General features: G+C 35.9%; 2 protein-coding genes across 3 annotated transcripts in view; both read right to left on the minus strand.

The window, feature by feature from the left end:
- LOC110027723 (glycerol-3-phosphate dehydrogenase SDP6, mitochondrial) overlaps positions 1–20,878 on the minus strand; it is a 37,476-nt gene extending 16,598 nt beyond the window's left edge. Inside the window, exons 1-4 of one of the 2 annotated variants that reach the window (XM_020729272.1) lie at positions 20,350–20,878; positions 18,768–19,241; positions 11,929–12,260; positions 5,067–5,227 (exon numbers count right to left, since the gene is read on the minus strand). In XM_020729272.1, coding sequence (XP_020584931.1) covers positions 5,067–5,227; positions 11,929–12,260; positions 18,768–19,241; positions 20,350–20,713 — 1,331 coding nt within the window. In that variant the 5' untranslated portion in view covers positions 20,714–20,878. The remainder of the gene's footprint in view (positions 1–5,066; positions 5,228–11,928; positions 12,261–18,767; positions 19,242–20,349) is intronic. The other variant, XM_020729264.1, reaches the window with a different exon arrangement.
- Positions 20,879–22,381: 1,503 nt separating this feature from the next.
- Positions 22,382–27,850, minus strand: part of LOC110020772 (vacuolar protein sorting-associated protein 54, chloroplastic-like) — a 33,732-nt gene continuing 28,263 nt past the window's right edge. Inside the window, exons 3-7 of the mRNA XM_020718992.1 lie at positions 24,845–25,006; positions 24,640–24,707; positions 23,683–23,763; positions 23,365–23,600; positions 22,382–22,760 (exon numbers count right to left, since the gene is read on the minus strand). Of these exons, the coding sequence (XP_020574651.1) occupies positions 23,450–23,600; positions 23,683–23,763; positions 24,640–24,707; positions 24,845–24,958 (414 nt within the window). The 5' untranslated portion in view covers positions 24,959–25,006 and the 3' untranslated portion in view covers positions 22,382–22,760; positions 23,365–23,449. The remainder of the gene's footprint in view (positions 22,761–23,364; positions 23,601–23,682; positions 23,764–24,639; positions 24,708–24,844; positions 25,007–27,850) is intronic.

Raw genomic sequence — 27,850 nt, forward strand, 5'->3', positions numbered from 1 at the left:
ACCTAAAGTTTTCATGCCATACCAAAGATGCCACCGTGAAACCAGAGAACATGCACAGGGTAAATAAAATAGAACAGTTACCTCCAAATTCTATACAAATTATAGCCAGTATCCACTTACGCGCCACCCAATTCATGACTTTAAAACAACTGCTCGCTGTATCTTAAAGGGGCAATTGCATGTGTAACACTTAAAGCATTTTTATTTACTGAATTTCAAAGCATTCTGACCAAGAAAACAAAGGGAACGATATATATATTTAATATAACTGCTTCTTTCCTGATATCATGACTTTCTAAGTAATTAAACTTCAAGAGATAAATGTCATAGTAAGCAAGAAAATAAATCATAAGAATATTGCAATGAGACTTCAACTGAATAAAATGAACAGCTAGAAAGGTGCAATAATCCCAAACCTCACTTGTTGATATAGAAGAAAGCATAGGGAACAAGCTACATCATTCCCGTGAACACCAGCTCAAAAAAACAAATCGGTAGCACCTCCCCCTCTCCAAATTTTCGGCCAACCCTTAAAACATTCCCCAAGTGAGGTTTTTATAGCAAAGGGGGAGGAGGAGTTACCTTCACCTACCTGGGCGGTCAGCCGAGCCAAGAGAAGCGACAAGAGTCGAGTGGGGGGAAGACGACGACAGAGGCGAAGCTTTAAGGCAGAGGAGGGAGCAGGTGGAAGCTTTATCAGAGCACGAAAGCACGCGGATGGGGGGACCTCGGCCAAAGCTTCTTGTCGGAGAGAGGGCTGCTCGGCTATGGCAGCGATCAGGATGAACCGCGAAAGGGAAGGGGGCTCGGTCAGTCTCGCGAACGAAAGGAAGGGGCAGGACTCGCGAACGGGAGAGGGAGGCGTGCGATCGATTTATGGATTTAGGGCCCTTTTAGGAGGAAACAAAAACGAAATGTTATATTATAATAATAACAAAACAATAATAATAATAATAATAATATTATTATTATTATAATATTGCTCCATTTTATGCATTTTCTCCCGGACATGTTCTCACAACAAAATGAACGTCTCCTTTAGGCAAAACCGACGTTCCGGACGCACTGACGCAGTCCGTTTCGTCATCCGGGGTCGTTCGGACAACCCCGTCGACGATCTGACAAAAAATATGTCAAATTTAATTTTATGAAATTTTGACCTGCGATCGATCGTCTCAAAAGTTTATTCAAGTTCTTGACAGATAACGATGCAAGCGATATGAATTGTGATATTTAATCGTGTCGACTAAACGAATCGTGAAGTTTGTGTGCGCGCATGTGCAAATTGTGCAAGAGGCAACCCTAGGGCTTAATGATCCTATAGGAACTCCTTTTCGGTTTCCTCATGTTGGTTTCAACCTCCTAAGTGCCAGAAGCCGATACCACACATGCGAAACTCCAAAAGGGAAAAGGGTACATAAGTATGTTAGATTTTTAAAATGAGGCGGGTCCCATTTCTAAGGCTCTACGATAGTCAAAGGGAGAACCCTAAGGCTAGATCCTAAATCCTAAGAGGAAGACTAGACCTCACTAAAAATGAGGTCAACACAGACTAGACCTAAATGGGTATTTCTTTGAGAATTTACTCAATACTTAGTACTTGATATCACACACCAAGAAAAATTGAAAGGAACCTCGCTAAAAATTACTTGCTATAAATTCTTTGCTCAACGTAAGGTCCTATCTGCAGGCCAAATGCACAAATAAAATAGAACTAATCAAAAGTGTTTGTTGTCAAATTAAGGACTACAAGAAGGGGATCAGGGGAAAAATCAAATAAGAACCATGAAGCAAGTCAATTTGTCTTTTAAGAATGCGTAACAAAGGCTATTTAAAAACTTTTTCCCAAAACTAAATTGGCCAACCTTGGTTGATTCAGCTCAACCAAACCATGAAAAGAATGTCTATCAATCAAGAGAAGCTCTTTGCAAACAAGGATACAGTGGGTTCCCTGGTTTTAAGTCCATTAAGATGGTTAGAACTTGATGACGCCACACTGGATAAACCATTAAGTGGTTGGAAGTGCTTATAGGCAAGAACATGCTAGATGGGGGTATGGGAGAAGGGTGTCATGGCCTTTAGCCTCCTTGATCATCTTTATAATGAATATTGAAGAAGTGTTTGTCTATGGCACATCATTGCATATAAAAATCTTATTAAGGGTTGTTATTGTAAACTCGGATTTTGATGGCTTAAAGAGAAAGTGAGAGAGAACATCACCAAACCCCAACTTTAGAAAAATTCATGACACATATGGCATAACCGTAAAAAAGCACAACATGCCATGGATACTATTTTCTATAAGTTATTAATACAATAAAATATATAATCAAAATATGCAATGTATCGAACTTACCCGCAACATAGTGGTTGGGTGTGTTCGAATCACGCAAATTGCCTTTTGGGCTCAACTTTCCCGAAAAAAATATTCAATGTATATATTTTCTATCAATATGCATAATAAAAATTATAATATCATTTGTATCACACAAAAAACTTAAAATCTGATAAAAAATATTGGTTTGATTGAAATTTAAATTGAGTTGTAGTGGACTCAAATATACTCTAACACTTACTTTAGGGAATTTTACGTCCCCAAAAGTGCATAGTGTCCCTATAGAAAGGAAAGGTGAATATTCATTTAGAATAGATTGCAAAAATTTAGAAAGAGATTGAGGTCCTCCTCATGATCATGTTAAGAATAATCCTTTTGGGCTTAATAGTATTATCTTGATCTTATCAAGAAAATAATCCAAAGATCGGGAGATGATAGTTCACCCATAAAAACAGAAATGCAGAAAATCACAATATAATTGATGCAGACATAAAAGATAAACTAGGTCCAACAAATTATTAAATAAACTTCAACATGGGACAGCTTTAGGAACTTTCACTAATAATAATTAAAAAAAAAAAAAAAACTTGCAGCAAGGGTGTGCCTTATTTGGTTATGAATTAAAAATTAAATCGAACCATCCAAAACAATGCTTCGATTTGATTTTTAAGTTAATGTTTCAGATAACAGTTGAAATTGTTAAAATATGTGGCTTTCTATTATTGAATTGGTTATTGATTCAAAATTTTTGATAAAATGAAAAAATGGAGTTCAATCATAGCATATGATTTTAACTATGCTTTTGCAATCAAGAATTTTAAAATTAAATTTCTTTTATAATTATTTGATTTAACCATGCTTATTGTTTATCAATCAAGTAATAAAATTTGCATAATTTACATAAACAATGCAATTAATGCAATGCAACTAACTTTGATTTATCCAAATCAAACGGAAACAATTAAACCAAATTATTTCTAGTTCAATTCCTTCGAATTTTATGATCTTCTCAAATCAATTAGTTGCCATCCAAATCGACATAAAGCACACCCCACTTTCACAATAGCAAGATCCACGAACACAAGCATAAAATAAACTCTAGGAGGTAATATAACTGATAAATGCATATGATTATGCAACAGAAGCTGAATTCTATTCAACTAACTAATAAAATTTATAATAATTAAGGCACATACATGAAATTTGTCTTTGTTTTTTAAAATAAAGACCACTGGGTTGATTCTTAATTAGGTTGGGTTGACCTCAAATCGGATCCAACCAACCTTGCTATAAAAGCATCAATAAGGGTTTTTTGATCTAAAAATTAGTCTATTTATCATGTTAATGGGATTGTTACTCAAATTAGGTCAATTCATAACCTGACCATTGTAAATATTCTAGACGAAAGATAAGGAGAAGCAATGACATCACCAAAACAACTGACAAATAGCATCAATAATATCGCCAAATATACGACTATCACATCATCAACATTACTCAACAAGAAAGGATAGATTCAAGATTCATACCAAATTACCATCAATTGATCATGAAAGTGGAGGCATATGGTACCAATTCCCACTTGCCATGAGTCCTAGAAGTAGAAGTTCGAGATAATATTGTAGTCCTATATCACCTCCTCATCTCACATTCTACAAGGAAGAGGAGGCTAAAGAAAGTGTAAACCGAGATTAGACTATAAATCATAAGAATGGTAAATATACCATAGTAGAGAACTTTCTTCTTTATCCCATGCTTCTACCCGATTCTAGAAAATGAAGGGTCTAGTGAAAGTGTCAAATTTTTCAACTAAAGCATCACGTGTTCCCTGAATGTCTTTGGAAAGCTTTAGGCTCTATATAGAGCCAGTGACACTCTATCATCTCTATATTCTTTCGTTTTTAATTAATCTAACACTTATAACAAGCATGAAATTATACTGCAGAGCCTTATAACTTTTTACTTGAACTATACCTCTTCTATGCCACCTATGCGTCAATGGAACTAGAAGCAAGGGGCAAAAATACCCCATAAATGACAATACTTTGAATATATCTGTCGATAGCACCTTTTTGATATGCTCGCATCCACCATATATTAGGACCTCGGAAAGCTTAAAAAAATATAGAGCATAAGTAGACTATACAGCTAATGTGGCAATCTTTTATGCAGGGTTTGTAATTCAAATTCCAACACAAAAACAAAAATAAGGCATAGTGTCAAAATGCACATCAACTTAAAGTCTACAATCACATTCAGGTATCTAGTCATGTGCACAAAATTTCTGCTATTTAGCAATTATTAAGTCAAGTTAGATTCCAAGAACTTCAGCGGGTTGTTTAACTAGGAAGCAGCAATGCTTTCTTATGAGTTCCCAATCTCCTATCTACCTGAATAACATACCGATAACTACAAAGAACAGATCAAACATATCCAAAAAGAAATTCAAAAGATACAATAATGGATAATTAAAGACAATTGGCTAATCCAAAACAATCACACAGGATAAGCCTGCTTAAGCACAGCACTAGTCAAAACTAGTAAGAAAGCATAATGTGACATAAGAGAAAAATAAGTACAGCAGTTCATAGATAACATGGACAAAAAATGAGAGAACTAGATTTGCCAATCAAATATGACATTAGTCGTGTTATAAGGGAGCATATCTCACAAAATAATAGTCTCGTGTCCAAGTGTTTTACATCAAAAATAGATGAACATTAAACCATACCTTCTATAAGTCGTCCACTTTCCCCCAGTAATGGTGATCAAACCAGAATGATCGACATGGACGACATGATCTCTAGATAGACTCTCAGTGTTTTTGGCTGATGGATCCACGGCTAAGGGGCGGATACCACTCCAAGCTGACAGGACATCAGAACGCCTAACCTGAAATAACATGGAAGAAATGGATCACAAACTTAAACCATGCCTGTTAATGCAATAAAGTTCAATTTTATTTATTTTATAAAGGGTACAAATATAATTCATGTGATTTAGTGTTATGTCAGCTAAGCTCCATTGCCAAAAATTCTGAATGAAAAAATGTCAAGAATTTGAATACCATTTCATTAATAACAATTGAATACTTATTTATTTTGCAAAAAATCAAGCCTTAGACCTCCACTTTAAAAATTAAAGGCAACACCACTCAAGTAAGGAGCTGATGGAAATATTTGATATTGATTTGGCAAGAGCATATGAACAATACACATACTCTAAATGCAAATCGTTTTAATGGTAAGAACATTCAAATATATAATCAATATAATTGATACTAAACAATAATAGAAGGGAATTTATTTTCAAAATAAAATCCTAGTTGAATTGCTTTAAGCATTTTAAGATTCGTGTATGTAAAATTCTCTATGCTTTGGATACACACATAAACAACTAAAATATGAATAACACGCCTATTGGATAGCCATGAAAAGGATTCAACAAAAGGCAGAAGCAAATCTACTATCTATTTTATGTCAAACAATACAAGGACTAAATCCCAATATAACAGTAAAAGCACGACATATAGCAGATCGACTCATCAAGCTCCTATTAAAATAAGATCTACACAAAGAAAAGAGCTTGACATTCTTTGGTTATTATGTAATTTTGTACCGTACAATTTCTTCAAAATTTGGCTACACACAACAATGTCGTCCAAGTACATAACAACGAATTTTTCATGGGAAATCTCATTCATAAGAGTATAAAATGGATTAAGAGCATTAGTCAATCCAAATGAGATTACTAGGAGCTCAAAGGCTCCGTACCTTGCACACAGTTGTCTTTGCTTCATCGCCCCCACCCCCCCTGCAATGCGAAATTGTTATTGCCCAGAACACAAGTGAGCTCGAGTCAAGAGCAGAGCATGGGATTGAGCAAGGCTTCATTAGTAGAGTTGGATACCACACATTTAATTCTTTATTAGATGATAATATTTTAGAGTACCTGTACTAGTCTTTCATATCCAGTACCAAAGATAAAGCCCTAGCTACTTAATTGTATCCATTTCTCAAAGAAAGATTGAGTCTATATTAAGTTCCTTCTACCACCCACCTCAGGCTTTACTTCACTTCATTTCTTTGTCTGCCTTTCCTTCCTCCATGCGGTGCGCTCAATAGGCTTAAATATCATAATGTGAGTGGAAATCAGTTGTTTATCCCCTTAGTCAAATATGTGAATTTATAAGTGGAGCAGGTGATTTATTTTTGAATTGTCCCCAAAAGTGGTTAATACATTGGCTACTCATGAGGTTACCCTAAGGCGACCAACATCACCTTCTGAAATGGCTGTTGAGATTGCCAGTTCATGGTACAATCGACTACTATGAAAAAGGAATGCTTTGTTATTATTATGAGAGTGCACAATTCTAGCTTATATTGATCATTGTTCAAATCTCAAAACAACTACAAAATCATTCATATGTAGTTAAATTAGTCCCAAAGAATAACATTTTTCTCATCCCCCGACAGCACAAAACTGATCCAAAATGATCCCTCATGTAAAACTTGTAATACATAATTAATACTATCGGAAAATTAATTAAGAGTTTATTCCCTTTGTAAACCATTGATGAGATTGTCTAGAATTGGCCAAAAAATCATTTCTCCTCTGCCAAGATTATTCACTAAAGTGCTGTCTATATGCTTGAGGCCTAGATCATTCAAAACTATTCTTGATGGATGATCCTAATAGTGTGATAGAATATTTGTATTTTCAATGAGTTATTCAAATGGTATGATATTTGTATGTAAGCTTAAATTTGCATTAAAAATAACATTAATCACGTTGCTTTCAAAAATCACTCGAGTGCACTTTTTTAAAATCAATATTTGTACAAAATCTATATAGAATCTTATGAAACTTATTCAATAGAAATGTGTATAGGATACGTTAAGATCAATGGTTTTCATTATATTTTAGAGTCTGCATTAAAATTTGTATTGGTTGGTAAAAGAAAGCTTGCCCATAGGGCAATAACATTTCTCCCTCTATGTATTGCGCATTTGCCCATATATGTTCATATCTATATCATAACAGATGCTAAAGTAGGTTATACGGCATTTGAGTTGGCACATTGCACATCTATATAACTGTCTTGTGACTTAAACCATGAGCTTTAAATTTGAATTCAAATTTATCTGTATTTGAAACCAAACCTACTTAGAAAACCTTTAACTATCTTATTAATAGCTACCCGCCACATAAAATATAGTCTTAACTTTATATTTAAATTAAGAAAATTATTTACATTAAATTTCAAATTTATTTACTCAACCCTCAACTATTGCTGTTGCCACCACTCCAACTTTACCAGCATGCCAATAAAAAAAACCATTATTGGCTTTGTTTCTTTCAACTTCATTAAAAAAAAACCTTCCTTACCAAACCCAGACATGCCCATACCTACACCATATGCCCTCACAACAAAGACAGATGTCCAACTCTATTTACAACAACAACAACAACAAAACCTTTATCCCACTAAGTGGGGTCAGCCACAACAATTCTTGTGCTCCACTGCGTCCTATTTAGTGTCAAATTTTCTTTTAATTTTAATAAATTAAGATCATTTTTTATACAGTATACCCAAGTCTTCCTAGGTCTACCTCTGCCTTTCTTAACATAAGTCGAATCTAAAACATCTACTCTTCCAATTGGATCATCAAATGACCGACATTTAATGTGACCAAACAATCTAAGACGACTGTCTCTAATTTTGTCCTTCATTGGAGCTACACCAACCCAATCACGAAAATATTCATTTCGTATTTTGTCTCTAAGTGTAAAACCATTCATCCACCTAATCATTCTCATCTCATCAACACTTAACTCAGTTTTGTGCTTCTCTTTTAAAGGAATCTCTAGGTCTTGACCTCCTTCCCTCAACTACATAAACCTTCTTCCTCATCTTCTCTCCTTCGCTTCCACTCAAAACCCTCCACATCAAAGTAGCAAGAAGGAAGTGCATGAGAACTCATTGCAGAAGGCATTGCTAGCATCTGCATCAAGTGCAAAAGAGAAAGTTGCTAATTGGGCTCACTAGAGAAGGCATCGATAGACCAATAAACACGTGAAGGAAAAAAATTAGTGAGATTTTGGATTTAAGGCAATACATAGGGGAATTAGGATTTAATTTCATCCACAAATGCCAACTCTGCTGCCACCGTCTCTTTTTTATTCTTTCCCCCTCTACCCAATCTCTCTCTCTCTCCTTTCTCTTTCTATCTCTCAATCTCTCTCTCTCCTCTTTCTTCACTTGTCTCTCTCTTTCTGCATCTTCATTTCAGTCTTTAAACATATAACTTAAAGAAAAAAGAAAGGAAAGAAGATGAAAAGAGTACTCAAAAAAATAAAAAAATGTTTAAAAAAAAGAAAGAAAAGAAAAAGGAAGTTAAGTGTGCTCCTTTTTATCACTGCTTGGCTTCGATAAGCTGGTCGTCAATACATCCTGCATGCAAGGTATAACAAAAAATGAAAAGCAAACCCACCATGATATTTAATTACCTGCATGCGTCATTTCGATGTGATAAGAAAATTTCTTATTGTAATATTCTTGTCTATTTAATACACTACAATACACTACATACCTTTGTTGGTATGGTGGGGATCACACCTATACATGTATTTCTAAGCATAGGAATCAAAGATCCGGACAACAAGAAATAATATCAATACATATTTCTCTTAACATAGCAGAGAAATCTTAAACTACAAAGTTTCATGCAAATAAGAAGACCTATACAAGTCATTTTTGACAAGGAGCTCATATATGTTTTTCTTGATGTAGTGGGCAAGCCTAAACCATTTTGATGCCGCTTATGTGGGGGAGACGGCATAAGGCTTCTAGAATTTCAAGTAAAAATACTTGAAATATAAAGAACATAAATAAACTTTTGACACAAAGCATGACAAAATTAGAAAAAAAAATGCAAGATCACCTCAAATAAATGCTCAAAATGATGTGTCATTTCAAAAGAACTGAAAAGAATCAGAGCATGATACAAAATCAAAATTTTAATGGGGACTGCCAACGAAATTTAAAACATGAGAACTAAAATTTTATTCAAAGACCTAAAAACGTCAAATTACCTTAGCAAAATGAAAATTGAATGTCTGGAGATAGGTACAAAAAATGAACGTTTAGACAAGTATTTGTGTTCTATAACAAAAAATGCTTAAGAATATCAAAATAGTGGTAGCCAAAAATAACATATCCATGGTGCCAAGAGCAGCATTTGAAGAGCCTGGCATTTTTGGATTCAAAAGAGAAAATAAGTAAGCAAGGAGGACACAGGCATAGAGTTCATACAAAAATCTAGAGAAATGTTAAAAAGGGAGGGACCAAGGTAGAAGATCCACATAATGTCAACATATGTATTCTCATATGCATATGTAGCCGCATAGTGTCCACACAAAAATCTAAAGAAATGTTAAAAAGTGAGGGACCAAGGTAGACGATCCACATAATGTCAACATATGTATTCTCATAAGCATATGTAGCCCTTTTATCTATTTCCTTTTTCTTTCAGATGCAACTCTTCTTTTTGAATTAACTAAATTGTGAATAAGTTTAAGTTTGAATGGTAACTATCCCCTAATAGCCTTCAGCAAGGCCATCATGTTGACTGTGAGTGATACCCAAAGGATATATTGGTTGAAAGATTTTGAAAATATTAGCCCAAGAGAAAGTTTTTTTGGTTAACCTAAGAAGATAATAACAAAGCTTTAAATGCTAAGATAATGATTCAAAATTTACAAGCATTTCCTGAGGCTTCATTCCTTCTAGGATGATATCTCGACTTTATGTTAATATGAAAAGAATTTAATGCGACACTTTAAATTTCAAATTCATCATTGATATCCCTCTAGGGTTTCTTTATTTATATCTCCTTTAAAACTTATTTTCCTTTTTACTTGCCTTTTGTACTCCTTGAGCTTCTGGAGTTTTACATCTAGTATTTATTGTTGTCTTCCATGCTCTCCATATCTTCAACACCTTTCCACAAAGATGTTTATTGAAGGTGTCGAGGCTCAAGAAAAATGTCAACCTTTGCAAATGATTTTCTCTCTAACACCTTCAAAGTGCCACCAACACAATAGACTCAAATAGACTGAGGTCAAAATACAAAATCCCCAATAAGAATACCATTTGAATCCCACCAAAAGAGAAAGATGGGGCAACAATTATAGGGCAAAAGATGTTTATCAATTTGACTAGTATTTGAAATAGATTGGAGCTAACATTCAGAGAAAAAGTAAATGCAATTCTAATGACTTAAAAGATAGTCCTAATGTAGCCATACCCAAGCCTTTGACTTCTAAGTGGCCAAGAAGTATGACATCGCATGATCGAGACAGCAATTCCTACTCCAAGTGAGGTGTCTTGAGGAAATTTGTTTCTTCATAGCAAGATCCTCCCAAACCTTCAGTGTCGTAAAATTGATTCTCTAAAAAGAGGCAAGGAGTAATTGCTATCCTCATGAAGTTTAACAAGGGATGGAATTTCACTTTATACGGCTCTATGAGTTTATCAAAAAAGGGAGAAAAATAAAAAGAGTTTCTCATATCCCTCATAAGCTATAAAATATTAAGCTGACTATAGGATCATATACAGTAGAGTGCATAAATCAAGCTATACAAGGAGGCTTTAGCTAAGGCTCAAAATAGAAATGCGCCATTAGTTGAGCTGCCGTAGGTAGTTTTCTTTGATGGTTAGTTGGCATCAGCCTCCGACTTATCATTATGGCTAGGTCATGAACTAGACCAGAACCTAAAGTCCTACTGAATCTCATGCTAGGTTGGAAAAAAGTTTATGCGTCTGTAATTCTGATAATTGTCCTTTCAATAAGTTCAGGCAATTCAAATTTACATGTGTAGCTAAAGAGTTACATATGCATGCATAAACATTCAAACAGTTCACTATGTTTCAGCCCAGAAATAAAATGGGACCTTATAGAGCATGATATTTCTGAAATGTTCAAAGTCCCATATGAATTTGATACTAGGTAAAAACAATGTTAGAAACAGCACAAACATGCATGACGTCCCATACCTGCATGAAAGCACAGACAAGATTAAACTTTCTTCAAAAAATCACACAATGGAACGAGTACTTCTCAAAATCTGGATGAATACGAACTGATTTTTTCTTTTTTGTGGGGCTCAACAGGCTTTGCAATTTGACTAAAATAGCAGACATCCATGTCAATGCCAAATTCTTCTCAAGGGGTGGATAAAAAAAGGGAAATATATATACATACCATATAACTATATATATATTTACATATCTAACACCCGAAGTTTGATACTTACATTTATAACACCTTGGTGTTATAAACCTATGCATGAAAATGTGTATTTCATTTTAAAAAAAGTAGAGATGGTGGTATTTTGATGTAATGTAAGAGATTTGAGTGTTATATGTAAATATGAATGCATAGGGTGGTTAAATAGGTACATATATAAGAATTGTGTTGTATGTACACCTAAAAATATTTAAAGAACAAATACCTCTTCCAAATATGCCAAAACAAAACATAAAAAAAAAGATAATAACCTAAATAGTTTCATTTGAAAGAATCATTTACCTGAACACTCAGGTAATCACTGATGGCTTCCAGAATAAATCGTACTTCATCTTCATGAGGTTCTGGGAGCATTGTAATGACAGTGTTGGAATCTGTGGTTCCTGCAACTGTTCTTCCTAACCAAGGCAGCATGAAAACAACACGACCATCTTTTGTCTTGGGAACAATTAGACCCATCCCTTCAGGAGAATAATAGTCAGGAAGAACTATGTGCACACCGCTACTTGGAGAAATCATGTTTGGTGCCTCTTTATTGGCCATTCTCCTTATAGAGTCACAAAATGGTCCAGCCGCATTTACTACTACTTTTGCATAAGTGTCGAACTCCTTTCCTGATGCAATTTGACAGTAATTAGGATGCATTGCATGGAGAGAAGCACACAAATTTATAGTAAGACACATCAAGACAAGCAAAGAGTATACTCAATGTGAATGATCGAACAAGTCCTAATATAGCCACAACCTTCCCGTCCACACAAAAAAGCTTATAGATTTTCACCGATATAAGAAAAAATTAGAGCGAGAATAATGACTGTGCAGGTTAAAGTTTCAAGAAACATGGATGCCAAATTAGATAGCAGAATACAACATAGGCAATGAATAAACTAATTGGGATGAAGCATGGGTTTGCAAGTACTTGGTACCTCAGCTGGATACTGTATTAAGCTAATTAAACTTGAGCAAGGGCACTTAAGACAACTGTTTAGAGTTATCACGCCAATGAATTTGTTTGCAAAGCCTAAGCAATTCTTATGTCTCAGCGAGTGCATGGTAAACTTTCCGCCTTTATGACTACACTCCATAATCAAAATCATACATATGGAAAGTCAAATTTGAAAAAGAGAGATGAAATAGTCACCTCAACTTGACCCAAATATTTTAAATGGTTTTTTTAAATCTTTAAACCACAGCCAAGAAGAAGTCTTGCTTTTGTAGAATTTAAAAAAAAAAAAAAGAAAAAAAAGATAAGATTACGTCAGAGAGGTAAAAAAGTTCAATAGCATAAGCTGCTCCTGATATCTGAGCATTGCATTGGTAGGAAACCAAGCAGGGTCAGCTATGCAAAATCATATGACCATACATGATCCTAACGGTCTCCATATTAGATGGTATGTGTGATAGTACCTAGACAGGAGGAGATGGTGAATAGCATGATTTCCAAGGAATATAAGAACTCATCTCCACAGACAACATCATCATTAGCCTTATAGCCAACTATTTATAGTCAGCATCAAGAATCCTCATCCTCCATTCATTTCCATTGGGTGTTGTATAAGATGCTAAAGTTACTTTTTATAGATAATTACCACCAATTTATATAAATCTTTTAAATTATGCAAAAATGTGAAAACTTATTTTTCCTTCTAAAACAAACTATACTACCTAGATAATGGTATGAGTACAATAAGGACATTTATCAGAAAATCCTCGGCAAAAAAAAGAGTAAAAAGAGAGAAAAATATTTCATTCAGATCATCTAACTTGAAGCGTAGTAAAAATAAATGAGTGATTATGATTCATGCACCTTCTAGTATTAAGAAAAAATATAAAATCTTTAATCCAATTAAAAATTGAAACTCTGAATACTCCAATCTAAATAAAAAACTGAATGTGATAAATAATCATCATTTTGTTCACCAATAGAAAGGGCTGGGGTCCTTCAAGAATATATAAAGAATTCTAGTTGATAATATCAATAGTTAATAAAGTGATCAATATCAAGAGGTTAGCAAGAGCAAGAATATCAACTACGTTCACCTAAAGTGAATATGACATTGACACCAAATTTTGAGAACAAACCAACCAGATGAGATGATGCCTTCTACCAAAGGGGTCAAGCTCTAGCCAGAGCACCACCCGGACCCTTGGAGACGGTCATCACCTTGGATGACTTACAGCCGAAGCACTACCTTGCTATCGGATACAGCCCTCAGAAGAGAGAAACGCCTCAAAGGCAGCAAACTGAATTATGGAATAATAAAAAAACTAACCCTAAGCAAACAAAACAACACATATATTAGCTAGGATAGAAAGCGGAGGTCTTCCCCTTTGGGCGGCAAACAGAAAAGGCAGGGAGGGGCTGGTGGTAACCAAAAGGCAAGAATCAGAATAGAAAATGGGAGGACCGGTAGGAACATGAGCGCCAAATCCTGCTTGATATATTAGGTGGTTGATCTAGTCTCCCTGTTGAACCGATCTTTGTTGAATCGCACAACTCAGCCCTCCTTGGAGTCCCACGTCTGTTTGCCCTTTTTCAGCGTTTAAGAACCTCGCTGACCTCATTCGACGAAGCTTTTTCCTGTTTGTTGTTGGTGATGGAGCTGTCATACTTCCTAGTGTTGAGGGCTCAATGAATACGATCCACGAAGCTCCTAGATCCCATTGACGATTACACCGTCCCCCAAGACACTTGAGGAGCTTTTTACACTTACGAGCAAACATCAGCATTAGTCCAATCTTTTGGGAGTCTACTACTAAACTAAACTGTGTGTCCCACCTCTATTGTTGAATACTCCTAAGGTCAACCACGACCGGCTTAATCAAGTCTGAAGTGGGGGTAACCCGAACCTCCCGCACGATGGTAGTGCTGGTCGTAAGGTATCGATCCAGATATCCTAAAATGCCCTCTATCGTCTATGTCTGGTGTCTAGAGCTTGTATCTCATTTCCATCATCCGTTGTCATCACCAAAATTGGTCCCACAGATGATGTTCTTCTATTAAGAGCTCTTGTGATCTCGAGCTCCGCCGAAGGCAATAAGATGAAGCGCTTCCCATCCTTGGTGAAGGAATATGTATTCCTGAATCCGTCGTGCTGAGTTCTCCCGTCAAACTGCAACGATCTTCCTAACAAAAAAAATACATGCATCCATAAGACCCAATTTTTCCACCATCAGATGATATGGTTGGGAGTACCTCTAAGTCATGAGACCCAATTTTTCCACCATCTACGTAGATGTCGCATTCTTACTGCTCCCCTCATTGATGATGAGATTGCATACTTTCTCGTTCACAATGCATCAAGTGTAGAATATGTGTGGTGAAACCATTGTGAATCTCTCATATCCTCAGCTTGTAGGATCCGTCGAACCACAAACGTCTCTCCTCTTGGTGGCAGGTGGTACACCTCACACTGTTCCTCCGCTTTATCCTCATCGCTAACCTCCTCCACGGCGTTCTGATCGGGAAAAGACACAGCTCTACTCGTTGGGCAACTGAAGAAAATGAGCTCAAATCCATGGCATCTGAAACATGTTTTGGCGAGGATTGTAGTAGGCATGCTACTCTTCTCAGGTTTCTTCTCATTGAGGGTGACTCTGCCTTATCTGAACCATTTTTCAACTCCCTGAGATGTTCTCCTGTCGGTGTCGCCAACTATGGATGGTTGTCTGACTGGTGGTAGTTGTCTGCTCTGTTTCAGCTGCCTTTCCACTTCTAGTGCTAAGGTCTAGACATCTCCAAGTGACCAATATGACTGCAGTTATACCACATTGTTGATACCGGGCTTTAAACCCACGAGATAGTGAGCTACAGTGTGCTCCCCTGGCTCGGTTAGCTTGCATTTCATTTGTAAGTGGTCAAAATAAGCTGTGAACTCCTCCACGGAAAGGCCTCCCTGTTGTAGTTTGTGGAGTTTCAGAAAACATATCCTGAAGATAATGAGGTGGAAGATATTTTATCTATGTGGCTTTCATCATCTTCTCCCACTTGATAGTCTTATTAATGTTTTCTGATTTCCTTTCTCTATAAGTTTTCCCACCACAAAGAGACACTCTTCTCCAATTTGATAGCAACTAATTTGACCCTTTTATCCTCTGACACATCTTTATAGTCGAAGATTCGTTCAACAGATTGTAGCCAATCAATAATTTTTTTGGATCCATACCTCCCTCAAATAATGGTAGATTCACCTTGATTTCGTAGTCTCTTTGTCCTCCACCTAATATCTCCACTCCAAGCCTCCTCTTATACTGAATTCAGAAATGTCGTGGCCTTTCAACTTCATTGCTGACATCCTCCCTATTGAAAGGGTCGAAATTTTTGTCCCTTTCTTCTATTATGGTTTCCTTGCCACCATTGAGGGTAAGTCACTCTGGGGTATCATCGTCAATGTCCGTCAATCTCTGCTGAAATTGGTAAATCTCTTCCTGGGTAAGCTCGAGCGTGTATCTCTTACGTGGCATGGTCAGGTTTTAGAAATTGTGGAAGTGGAAAGGTTATTTGGTGGTAGGGAAATTTTTTTTTTATTATAACGGATACTAGGAAACTGTGGAATATGACTAGGGTTAGGCTAGTTCTAACAACAAATGATATCAGAGTTAACCCAAAACACAATAGAACGTAAAAATATTATTGTTGACATTCAAAGGTTACAACCAAGACTCGTCAAAACAAGAAATAAAATACAAACAAATACAAAATAACACCCAAAGGGAGGAAGGCGACGTTGGGTGATGATTGGATAGTAAGTGGAGGGCCAGGTTGGATGCTTCAGGTACAATGAAGGGCTGGTCAGCAGCCCTGGAAGGCAGAACCTAGAGCCGGCGACGGTAGGAAAGCAAGGGGAAAGGTGGTGGCAGAGGGTTTGAAGGTAAAAAGGTAAGTGGCAAGAGGCTAGGAAAGTGAAGAGGTGTTACAGCGGCAGTTGGGGTTATTGCAACAACATGGAAAGGGGTTTAGGCCTTGCAACAAGGAAACAGGGGAAGAGAGTTGGAAGGATAAATATCTCGACAGAGTTGAGCTACAGCCGGAGCACCATCAGCACACTTATAGACAATCACCACCTTGAACGAGTTACAGCCGGAGCATCACTTCATCGTAGGATACAACCCTCAAAAGGAAGAAATGCTTCAAAGGCAGCAAACTGAAATCTAGAATAATCAAAAACTAACCCTAAGCACGCAAAACAACACATATATAATCTAGGATAGGAAGGTGAGGCATTTCCCAATGGGCGGAAAACAGTTAAAGCAGTGAGGGCTTGGCGGTAACCAAGAAGGTAAGAATCATGATAGAAAAAGGGAGGAGTGGTAGGAATGGGAGCGCTCAATCCCGCTTGATAGATTTGGTGGCCGATCTAGTCTCCCTGCTAGACCGACTCGCTGCTGGACTACCCTCCTTGAAGTCCCGCATCCGAGAGCCCCGTGTTTGCCATTTTTCCCCTTCCGAGAGCCCTGCATCAAAAATAGTACAGACAAATCATAAAAATGAGATCTAAATTGATACAATAGAGGGCCCATAGAGCAATCAAAATGTAAGATCATTTTAACATATATATCGAACTGCAAGAAGAGTCTAATCTAATTTATTTATAAATATTATGGATACACTGTGGGTTAAAAAACCTAACAGAATATTCAACTACCAACAAAAAATCAAGCACAAACTTGTCAATTATTCCCATATTCAGATGAACAGTGGAAAATTCACTAAGAAGTGTGGTCAAAATCATAAAAGATGACAACAGGCTTTCCTCAAGAAAAATAAGGCTATTTATGCTGATAATTCTTCGAATTATGATGGAAGAAAACTGGAGAAAGCGTAAAAAGAGAAAAATATATGCAACATTTGAGCTGCAAATAATATTCACAAAAGAGTGCAAAAGATGAGGTGAGGGAAGCTCAACCACAAGGGATGAAGGACGGGCAACAGGCTCAAAAGCACTAAGGGTCACAATGGTTGGCGACCGCACTAGGGTCAACCAAGGTCTAAGAAGTCATGGCAAGAGGAGTTGTGACGCGAAGAGAGCTGATAAACAAGAAGTGAATAAGATCCCTTAATAGTGATGAACGGGAGAGACCATGTGTGACCACAAACATGAGAAAAAGAGTAAACATCTACAACTTACGAGAAAAAAGAGGATGGTGTGATGTGAGATGCCTTAAGAGCTAGAGGGGTAAAGAGCATAAGTCATAAGAGATAGGGATGTCATGACTTGGATGTCGCCATCAACTATAATACTCTGAACCAAAAAGTTTCTCATAGAATACCCACACCTAAGCCACACGTGAAAGAAGAAAATGGTGAGTAACACCGCATGTATGCTAACCCATGCATGAACCGTACTATGTATACGCCAAGCCATGTGAAAGGCTCCGTGCAGGAAACACCATGTGATGCCTAACAATGGACACTCTTGAAATGCCACATGGACACTAAGCCAAGCAAATGGCTCCGCAGTCATCTTCAGTCTGGTACTACTAAAATAATCTCATCAATTGAAGTTGGAAACACTAAAAAGCAAGAAGATCTTCAATTGCAGCACACGGGCCATTCATTTGTTAGTGTGAACTCATCAAAGTAGTTTGTAAAACGAGTTTCTTCAGGATTTCTATATTTATCATATAAATGTCAAACAATACAAATATTAGAAGACAGTCCATCGAAACAAATGCATAGTTAACAATCATAGGGTTAAGGGCAAAAAAAAGAGGGTGAAATCCAGTTCCATAGAATATGGCAACTGTGAGATAATGGTGCCAATATCAACAAAGCTCAAGCGTTGTACATATGCAGTAAAATGTGAGTTTTTTACAGAAACAAACAAAAAATTTCCACCAATGGCAGCAGAAAAATCCATAAGATTTATGATCAGGAATAAAACTAATAATCTCAAGCTAATGAGCATATGATATGCATAGTTATATTAAAATCAAGCACAAAAGTGCCATTGCTGGGTACTGAAGTAGAAAAATAGTTACAAACCAAAGCTAATAAGAAAGAGTAGCGAACCTCCAATAAATGCCACAATAACATTCACTTTACTTTAGAGAAAACATAGTCAAGCCCATGAAGAAGAAAGCATCATATCTAATTAAACAAGTGTTTCATTGGACCTTACTTGACAGATTATCTCGAATGTGGGCACCAATTATCCGCTCGTTGGACTCATCCATAATTAAGGATATTACTTCTGCATGGTTAAGCACTGATGAACCCAATAAAGCAGCAGTGCAAGCTAGACCAACATTCAGACGAGAATCATTCATTTGTCCATCATAATAAACCACTGTTCCTTTGAGACTTCTATTATGGCCTTTTCTGGCCAGTGTAGGGAAGAGTCCAATTGACTCATCTACAGAATAGTATCTGGACAAATGCAGCATTCTTCTACCAGCTACAAGATCATACATCTTTAATCCAACCCAATAATACAGGACCTCAAACCAATCAAAACAAGGTGTCATGCATGGAAAAGCATGGCATAAGTGAGGAGCATTCTCAATAACTTGTTTCCTCTCCTTTAACGCGTGGAAAACAAGCTTAAGCTGTCCATAGTCAAGATTAAACACAGCTTTCTCCAAGTATCTCACCCCTGTAAAAAGCAGTTTAGTATATGAAAGCGTAAAAACTTATTACATGAGTATAACAGTAAATAACCAAAAAAAATCAACTAGAAAAAGGTATAAGGAAATGATATCAGCATAAAAATCTCGACCAAACTACTTTCATTCGATAAGTTTGACTTATGAATAGTAACTACTAAGTAGATCAATTAAAAGGAAAATACTCAAAATAAAGCCCTTCCAATTAATGGGCTAAAAATAATGAGCTAAAAAGTTTGAAATTTAAGACCATGTCTAACAAATCACCAATTACAGCAAATAAATTTTAACATGTGGTATTCAACCAAAAAATTATTACTTATGAGTTATGAAGTCCCTTAATTTTTTTTTTTTTTTTTGTTTACCATTTTTGTAGTTGGGGTAGTAGATAAACATACACTAAGGGCTCGTTTGGCATCACTTTTGTCTTCTTCTTTTGTTTTCGATTTTATGTGCATTTTTGAAAACATGTTTGGATGAAATAATTTTTATGTGTTCTTAGTTTTTGTTCTTAAAAGCAAATCACCTTATTTTTAAAAACTGTCAAAACATATGTTTCGAGTGTTTTTAAAAACAACTATCACAGCCAAACATGTTTTAATTCAAATCAAAACATAAACAAACAAAATATAATTAAAAAATAAAAGTGATCCCAAATGAAACCTAAGAATACACAAGTTCGGGAGTATTGGAACCAGTACCACTAGTATCTCACCATACAGAGAGTGAGCTTATGCCCTAACATTGATTTTATAATTCTTTTAGTTGATGGTTTCTCTTTCCAATGCAGTTCAAATTTTCTGCCAAGCATTTACATTCTTAAAGTCTGCAATGTAATGGCATGTACATTTTCTCCTCCCATGCAGCACAAGTGATAACAATAACTATGAAAAGTCAATTTCTATAATTAGAAGCAAATCCATTTACACCATTTAATTTCAATTATACATTACATCATCCGAATTGTGTATAACCATAAGCTTTCTTAACTGGGTGACCGATTTGTTCTAACAATGTCCGGGAAAGGGGAAAGGGGAAAGGGAGTGCTTTCACCACAATGGGAGGAAAAAAAAACCGAGCGACTATAAATCGCCTCACCTCCATGAATAAGTTTGGTGGAGCGCGACGAGGTCCCCGACGAAAAATCCTCCCTCTCGACGAGCCCTACTCGCAGCCCGCGCGATACAGCATCGAGAGCCACACCGCAGCCGGTCGCACCGCCGCCTATCACTAGAATGTCAAGGGGGTTAGCCGCAGAAGCACCCATCAACGCAGCCGCTTGAACCTCCCTAGAGGGCACGAAGGCCGCCGGATCAGCGATCCTCCGACGCGAGCTCTCCAACGCAGCAGTGGAACCGCGATCACCAGCGGAAATCGGCGAGGAAAGGAGGGTTGCCGCCGCCCAAGACGCTCCCGTCGCCGCCATAACAGCCCCGAGAGCCCTGAATTTCGAAGCCGCCATGATTGGTGGCGATTTTTTTCACCTGAATTTCTTTCTGGTTTCTCTTCCTTGCGCTGCTTTTCTCCGCCGCCGATTACGAAGGTGGATGGGAGCGTCGGAACGATGTTCGCTGTGTTCGTGTCGTGACTCTAAACGGTTCACGAATATTACGCTGCAAATTTTATTCTTTGTGAATTTGAATGCATGCCATATGAGTCTTTTTTTTTTTTTTTCTTCTTTTTTTTTAGGGAAATTTATACATATACCAATTGCTTCTTATGTATTTATATATTTAATACTTATATTTTCATTTTTCATACATATCATTACTTCTGTTAAAACAGCTGTTGTTAGCGAATATCTCGTGTTCGGCTCGCTGAGAAGCTCATATTTTATTTGTTTGTTAAGTTAACAAGCCGAACACGAAATTTTTTTAAGAATTTGATTATACTTAAAAGTAATTTTCATTTAATATTAAAAATTTAATCACTAATTTTAATATTTTAGTGTTATATATATAAAAATATTAATATTCATGATATCTTTAATGTGATAATAAAAATTGAAGTGAAGTAATAACTTAATTTTAAGAAATTAATAATAGTGATATTTTTAATGTCATATTAAAAATTTAATTTATATATTTAAGTTCTCCAATGTATTTTTAGTATTTTTAGATGGTGAAATTATTAAGTTTATTTAAATTAAGTGTCACATAAATCTTAATTGATTATGTATTGTCCTTTCATCATATGAGCCAATTGGAGTTCAAGCTCGCCAATGGGTAAAGGAGCTGAATTCTATTAAAAATCTATGCATAAAAATGTACGAACCACTTTAAAAAGATGGCATGAAAATATTTTTGATATGATGTCAAAAATTTGAGTGTTATGTGAGTAAATGCAAAAGTCTAGGTGTTAGATATATAAATATGAAAGAACTGTGTGGTATGTCTGTAAATGCCCCATAAAAATATCCAAAATATTTTTCTAATTAACCTTCGTTAGGGTTGACATTAGCTAACGTACAATATATCACAATTCAGACCCTCTTCATTAGACAACGCCTGTGAATTAACATTGAAATAATGTGATTCCATTCTAAAAAAATTATGAAATAGAACTTATGATTCAGTGATATCATATTTGATCTCTATATAAAAGGGGCTGAACAGCAATAAAAAGAAGTAAGAAATTCAAATCCTGCTGTTAAGGCATGATGGATGAAAAGTAGGAAATAATTTCGCAGCTTTGCGCACGGGCTCCAATAACACGACTTCAGTTGTATTTCAGATAACCGTTCTTTTAAAAATTAAAAATTTATGAGTTGAAATGCAAGTGATTTTTTAAATTTTATACGCTCGGCTTAATTTTATTGGAGTTCGGGTGCAGACAATTTTTAAAATTTTGTGAAGTTGGCTTAATTATATTGGAGTCCGGATGCAGAGCTGCGTCAAGACTGTCCGCATGCAAAATTGTCTAAAAAAAATAGGGTGCAGCTACCATCTTAGAAAAAAAAAGAATGTGTATTCAACACAATGCTAATCTTTTATATTATGATAAATTTTAAACATCATATTTTGAGTGTTAAATATGCAAATACATAAGAATTGTATGGCAAGCATATAAAAATTCCCACAATAGTTAAACAGTATAAAGAGGATTGTGCTTAACAAGCAATTGAGGGAGCTTAACTCTACATGCAAATCATATATATATTTTTACTACTGCAAAAATATGTTCTGTACAGAAGCCATGATCCAAGCAATTGAACGAGGCATTCAGTATCTATGGAAACTTACAGCAAGTGATTGAGAAATTTTTTCATAAACTTACATCTACAAAGCTAAATTTATTCAACAAAAAAATTGAAGGAAAGGAAGATGGCATTGTGTGCGTCATCTCATCAAATAGCTCAATAAATTAAGGGCAAAAGAAGAAGGATGGAACTATGAGGACGAAGAAGAAAAGATGAATACTTCGCTTCAAAACACCTCTATTGAGAAGCTCACAAATTAAGCAGCAGCCTCGTTGGATAAATTCCTTATCAAAATGGATGAAAGGCACACCTGTAAAAGGATTAAGGATGACCATCAACTTGAACAGATTAATGATGCGTCAAATCCTTTAGTCATAAATAGCAAATTCATGATATATATATATATCAGAAGGAAATGAAGCCAAACCAAAAATGTTTGTAATCAGTCAAGTACACGGAGCAAAACAGATATAAAATCATAGATTTCGAAAATGCAGAATATTTGTTTCCTGTGGGATTGCGGATGTTATGAAGGGAATGACAGGCCGGTTTGGGTTTTGATTGTGGATAGGGTGATGGATTGGAAAAAAAAAATGTCAGCTCATCCAGAACACAAAAAAAAAAGGACCGTTTTCAACTCAAAAACAATAGCAGAGGCAAAAATTGAGTAGTCTCAAAATAGTGCCCTGACTATTTATATTGGGTCATTTTAGTACCAACCTATAAAAGTGTTAAATTAATCCCCCCACTCTTTAATGAGGACTGAAATGAAGCCTATTTAAGCCTTTAATAAAAAAGTACGAAGATTAAATTGTCACTTTTATATAGACAGATTAAAAATGACCCCCTACAAAGAGTCATGGAACTATTTTGATACCTTTCTCGGCATAAATTTCACATAAAATGAAACTAACCTGAGTGATATTGCAACCAAAGTTGCTACGCCAGTGTTTTTCACTCAAATTCCCCCAAAGAATCTGACTATAGCTCAATCAAATACTACTTTAAATGATCTGAAATGCCTTTTTCTCCAAATTTCTCTTCCAGGAATTCATCAAGCAGACCGTAGTTTGGCACTCTGTCTCTGTTGGAGTCATCAGAGGGCAACTTGCGTATGCATCCAAGTATAACCTGGACATCACGGTAGAGTCTGGCAAACAGAAAGAAAAGCATTCAAGATCTTCAGATAAGTTTTCAGAATGATAAAATCATGAGAGCAAATCATATCGTACCGATTCTTGGCTTGAGGTGTGCTGATATCCACTTTTGAGAACTCTTCAGAAAGATGAGAATGAAAAATATGTACAACTTGCCTGCAAAAATAAGTTATGGGATGATGTCACCGAAGAAAATATGCAGCCAATTCAGGCACTATCCTTGAAGATGAAAAAAATGACCCGATTTGGATTAGCAAGTTCTCGCAAACATTCCATATGTCAATTTCAATACCCGAAGGATTAGATTTCAGAAGAATTCTATAATTGTACTACTTCCATATCAGATCTAAACAAGTTTATTGTGGAATAAAATTTTAGAAAACATAATACACAGGCAAAGGGGATATAAATAAGTTAAATAGTTCTTTAGATAAAAGAACAGAGTGTCAGAATAGTAACTTAGACTATTTACATGGGGTCATTTTAATCCCGAAGTCTTATAAAATTGCCGAATTTGTTCCCATCCTCTGTTTCAATAAGGGGATTATTTTAGCCCCTATAAAAAGAATTTGGGGACTAAATTGACACACCTTTATAGACACTTGTACTAAAATGACCCCTTGCAAAAGAGTCAGGGGCCATTTTGGCATTTCTTCTCAGATAAAATGACTTAAATGCAGGTATCGAATCCCCTATCTAATGCTTTCAAGGCTTTGAATAAAAAGTTGTTGAAATTTAGCTAAAAACACCACCATTTCGTCAAGACAATTAATTACTCTCTACCCAATTCCTCTAGCACAAAGTGAATTTGGCAAGCATATAAAAACGAAGGAAACTAAATCCAATTCATCAAGTTAATCATTTTACAATGTGACTTCCAGAGACATCTCATACCTTGTATAGACCCTGCTTATACCATATACAGATCTTCTCAAGAAAGGAAAAAAATGCATGCGCCTTCTAGAGCAAATATCCGAGAAATAAAAATAGTTATTTGCAAAATTTGGTAACCCAACAAGATAAGATGTTCACCTGAAAATTGCTTGGACATCATTTTCAAGTAATGTTTGAGACAGGATGCGATGAAGGTAAGTCACTTCCTGAGAAAATTTAATAAAGTAAATTTTGAGATCAAATGCCATCTCACTTTTTAGGAGGCAAGAGCAGTTAGCACTTGATAACATGACCAACAGCCTTTTACTGAAAAAATTAGGAGATAAACAAATTAAAGGTAAACCTTGGTGACTGCTTTAGCAAAAAGACTTGGCTGTGGATCATTATCCTCAGGAGCATTCCAGTTCTCAACAATTTGTGGTAGCTTTCGAAGATTTATCAATAATCTTTCCCGCATTATCTGAACCAATTTTGAATGAATCTCATCACGATGAACTTTGTAGTCCTGTCAATAGAAGAAAGGCTTCAGGATTTATAACAATTAAAAATCTCATACGAAGGCAAAAAAATATAAATAGGAAATAAGTGCACCGTCGGAGGAATCCAGACGCAACCATACCTCTTTAATGATATGCGCACAATACAAAATTAAACAAATTTAACAAGAATATACAGAAGTTGAGTTTTGAAAAGAGTGGCAAAGAAGACTTTTGAAAATATGGAGCATAGGCCCGAGTTCAAAACTCGGAAATCAAGAAACCATTGATTCAGTGGGTACTTAATTTCACATTGAAAATCATGGAAAGGTGCACATCAAAATTAAACTACATTAATTTCAAGAGAGATGGAGGGAGAGAGGGAGGTAGGAATCCAGTTGGAACATCAACTTTGCATGCATCAAATAAGCACTTAAAAACACAGATCAATTTGGTAAATTCATGCAGCAACTATACACATCTAGGAATGATGTACATTATAAGTCTGACGTGTCACCATGTTTCCGTGACAAGCAAAAATCCCAAGTTTCCCCTATACAAGACAAAAAGAAGAAGGGCTACTTTCGCTACTAGTAAAAGAAAGGTTAGAGATGAAACAGGATGTGGCAATAAAAAGACTAACTATACTTATAAATGAACATATACAGCATTATACCTATAAATCTATTTAAATATGCATGAACATCTACCTGCATTGAATATACGCAGGAATCATAAAATAGACTGAAAGAATGAAAATACGGCAACCCTAAACATGTCCAAAAAGGAATAAGAAATATGGCTCCTCCTGACAAAATTTGTGTAGACTTTAACTGAATCTAACCTTATCCCATGCATATTAGAGCTTTCCAAAATCCATATCAAGTCATATTATCAAAGTTCTAAATTTGGTAAGATTTTTCGCTGATCAAACCAGTTACCTTCACCCTAGTCTCCATGTAATTCATACATAACTACGAATGACAGAATAAAACTAAAGATGTTTTAGAGCAAGTGGCCAGCAGCTCACCAAACATAGGGCTTATTTAATGATGCCATAGTCAAGAATGATAGTTTAGAAAACAACTCACTGCCTAAAGACAAATTCTTCAATGGGAAAATAATCAAATTTGTCCATAAAAACTGAATAATGGGTTAACATTCATGAAGAACCCGTTCATAATTTGGTTACGAGATGAAAAACTCACCATGAAAGAAATAACCAAGATAGATGCCATAGGGATTATGTTAATGAAAAAAATCAGGGTTGCCTATAATCTAGCATCCACAACTTCATCCGCTGAGTTAGATAAGCAGCAAATGTCAACTAGGTGATAGAAAATCAAAGATAACTTCCCCTCATAAGATGAATTAATTAGCCCAAGAAGATATATCTGACTAGCACTTTTCAACTTGAGCGCAAATTTTGATTCATCAAGGAAGACTTTTAGAAGTGAGAAATCAGCAAAAATACCAACAGATAGTTATCAGAAACCACTTATAAGGAATTGATCACTAAAACAATCTAATTAGTTTTACATATAATACAAAAACATATAGAAATTATTGAACTTCCAATTAAGCCCACACAAAGTGAATATACATGAGCTATAAAAGTGATGGTGATATAGATGTGGATGTTACTAGTAGAAATCAAGTTGGATGGTTGAAGTGGAGAAATGGATTGGGCCTATTCTTTGATAGAAAAGTACCGCTTAGACTTGAAGGAAAATTTTATAAGATGGTAATGAGACACGAAATGTTTTATGATGCAGAATGTTTGCCTTTAAAAGAGAAGCTTTAAATTAAGTTAAGCGGTGCTGAGATGAGAATGTTTAGCTTGACACTTAGAGACAAAATGCAAAATGAAGATATCCATGAAAGGGTTCGTGTAGCTCTAGTGGCTGACAAGAGTAGAGAGTCGTCAAAGATGGTTTGATCACATTAAACATCGACTATTTGATGATCTGATTGGGAGAGTAGATGCTTTAGATTTGACTTATTTTAAGAAAGGTAGAGGTAGACCTAAAAGTACTAGGGCATCTTGTATAAAAAAAGATTTTAATTTGTTAAAATTAAATGAAAATATAACACACATGTTGGCATCATTTTTTTTTTCTTTTTTTGATGTCATGTGTGTCCAGGACGTCGATATTACTTAAGAAGGGCGTCCATGTCGTTAACGATTCAAATACGGGCTAAAAAAAACATAAATTATCATTTTGGACTCATTTGCTGAAAAAGTGGTCCGAACGATCTCGAACGACGAAACAGACTTCGCGAGTGAGTCCGAAATGTCGATTCCACTTAGGACGGACACTCGTTGTACCACGGTTTTGCGTGCAGGCTAAAAATGCGTGAATTTTTCTTTTCGCCCCGATTGCTAAAATAAGTGGTCCGAACGACCTCGGACGACAAAATAGACCACATCGATGCGTCCAAAACGTCAATTTTACCTAAGAGAGACGTTCATTTTATCGTGATGACGTGTTCGACGAAAATGAACGGGGAGAGGTTAATTGAATAATAATAATAACTATTATTATATTATAATAATATTATGCATATATTAAAAAAAGGCTCCTCCCCCATCCCTTCTTCGCATCTCCTCACGACAAGCCAGAGCTCTCTCTCCGATTCGCGAAACGTCTCCCTCTCTCTCCCATCTCGATCGATTTGCGAAGGCCTTCGTCGCCCCTTCGGCCTCCGTCGATGATCCTTCTTCTTCTTCTTCTTCTTCATCTTCTTCATCTTCATCTTCTTCTTCTCCTTCTTCTTCTATTTCTTCTTCTTCTTCTTCTTCACCTTTTATTTCTTCTTCTTCTATTTCTTCTTCTTCTTCTTCTTCTTCCCCTTCTTCCGATTTATTATTA

This window comes from Phalaenopsis equestris, unplaced genomic scaffold (assembly GCF_001263595.1).
Source record: "Phalaenopsis equestris unplaced genomic scaffold, ASM126359v1 Scaffold000002, whole genome shotgun sequence".
Taxonomy (NCBI): Eukaryota; Viridiplantae; Streptophyta; class Magnoliopsida; order Asparagales; family Orchidaceae; genus Phalaenopsis; species Phalaenopsis equestris.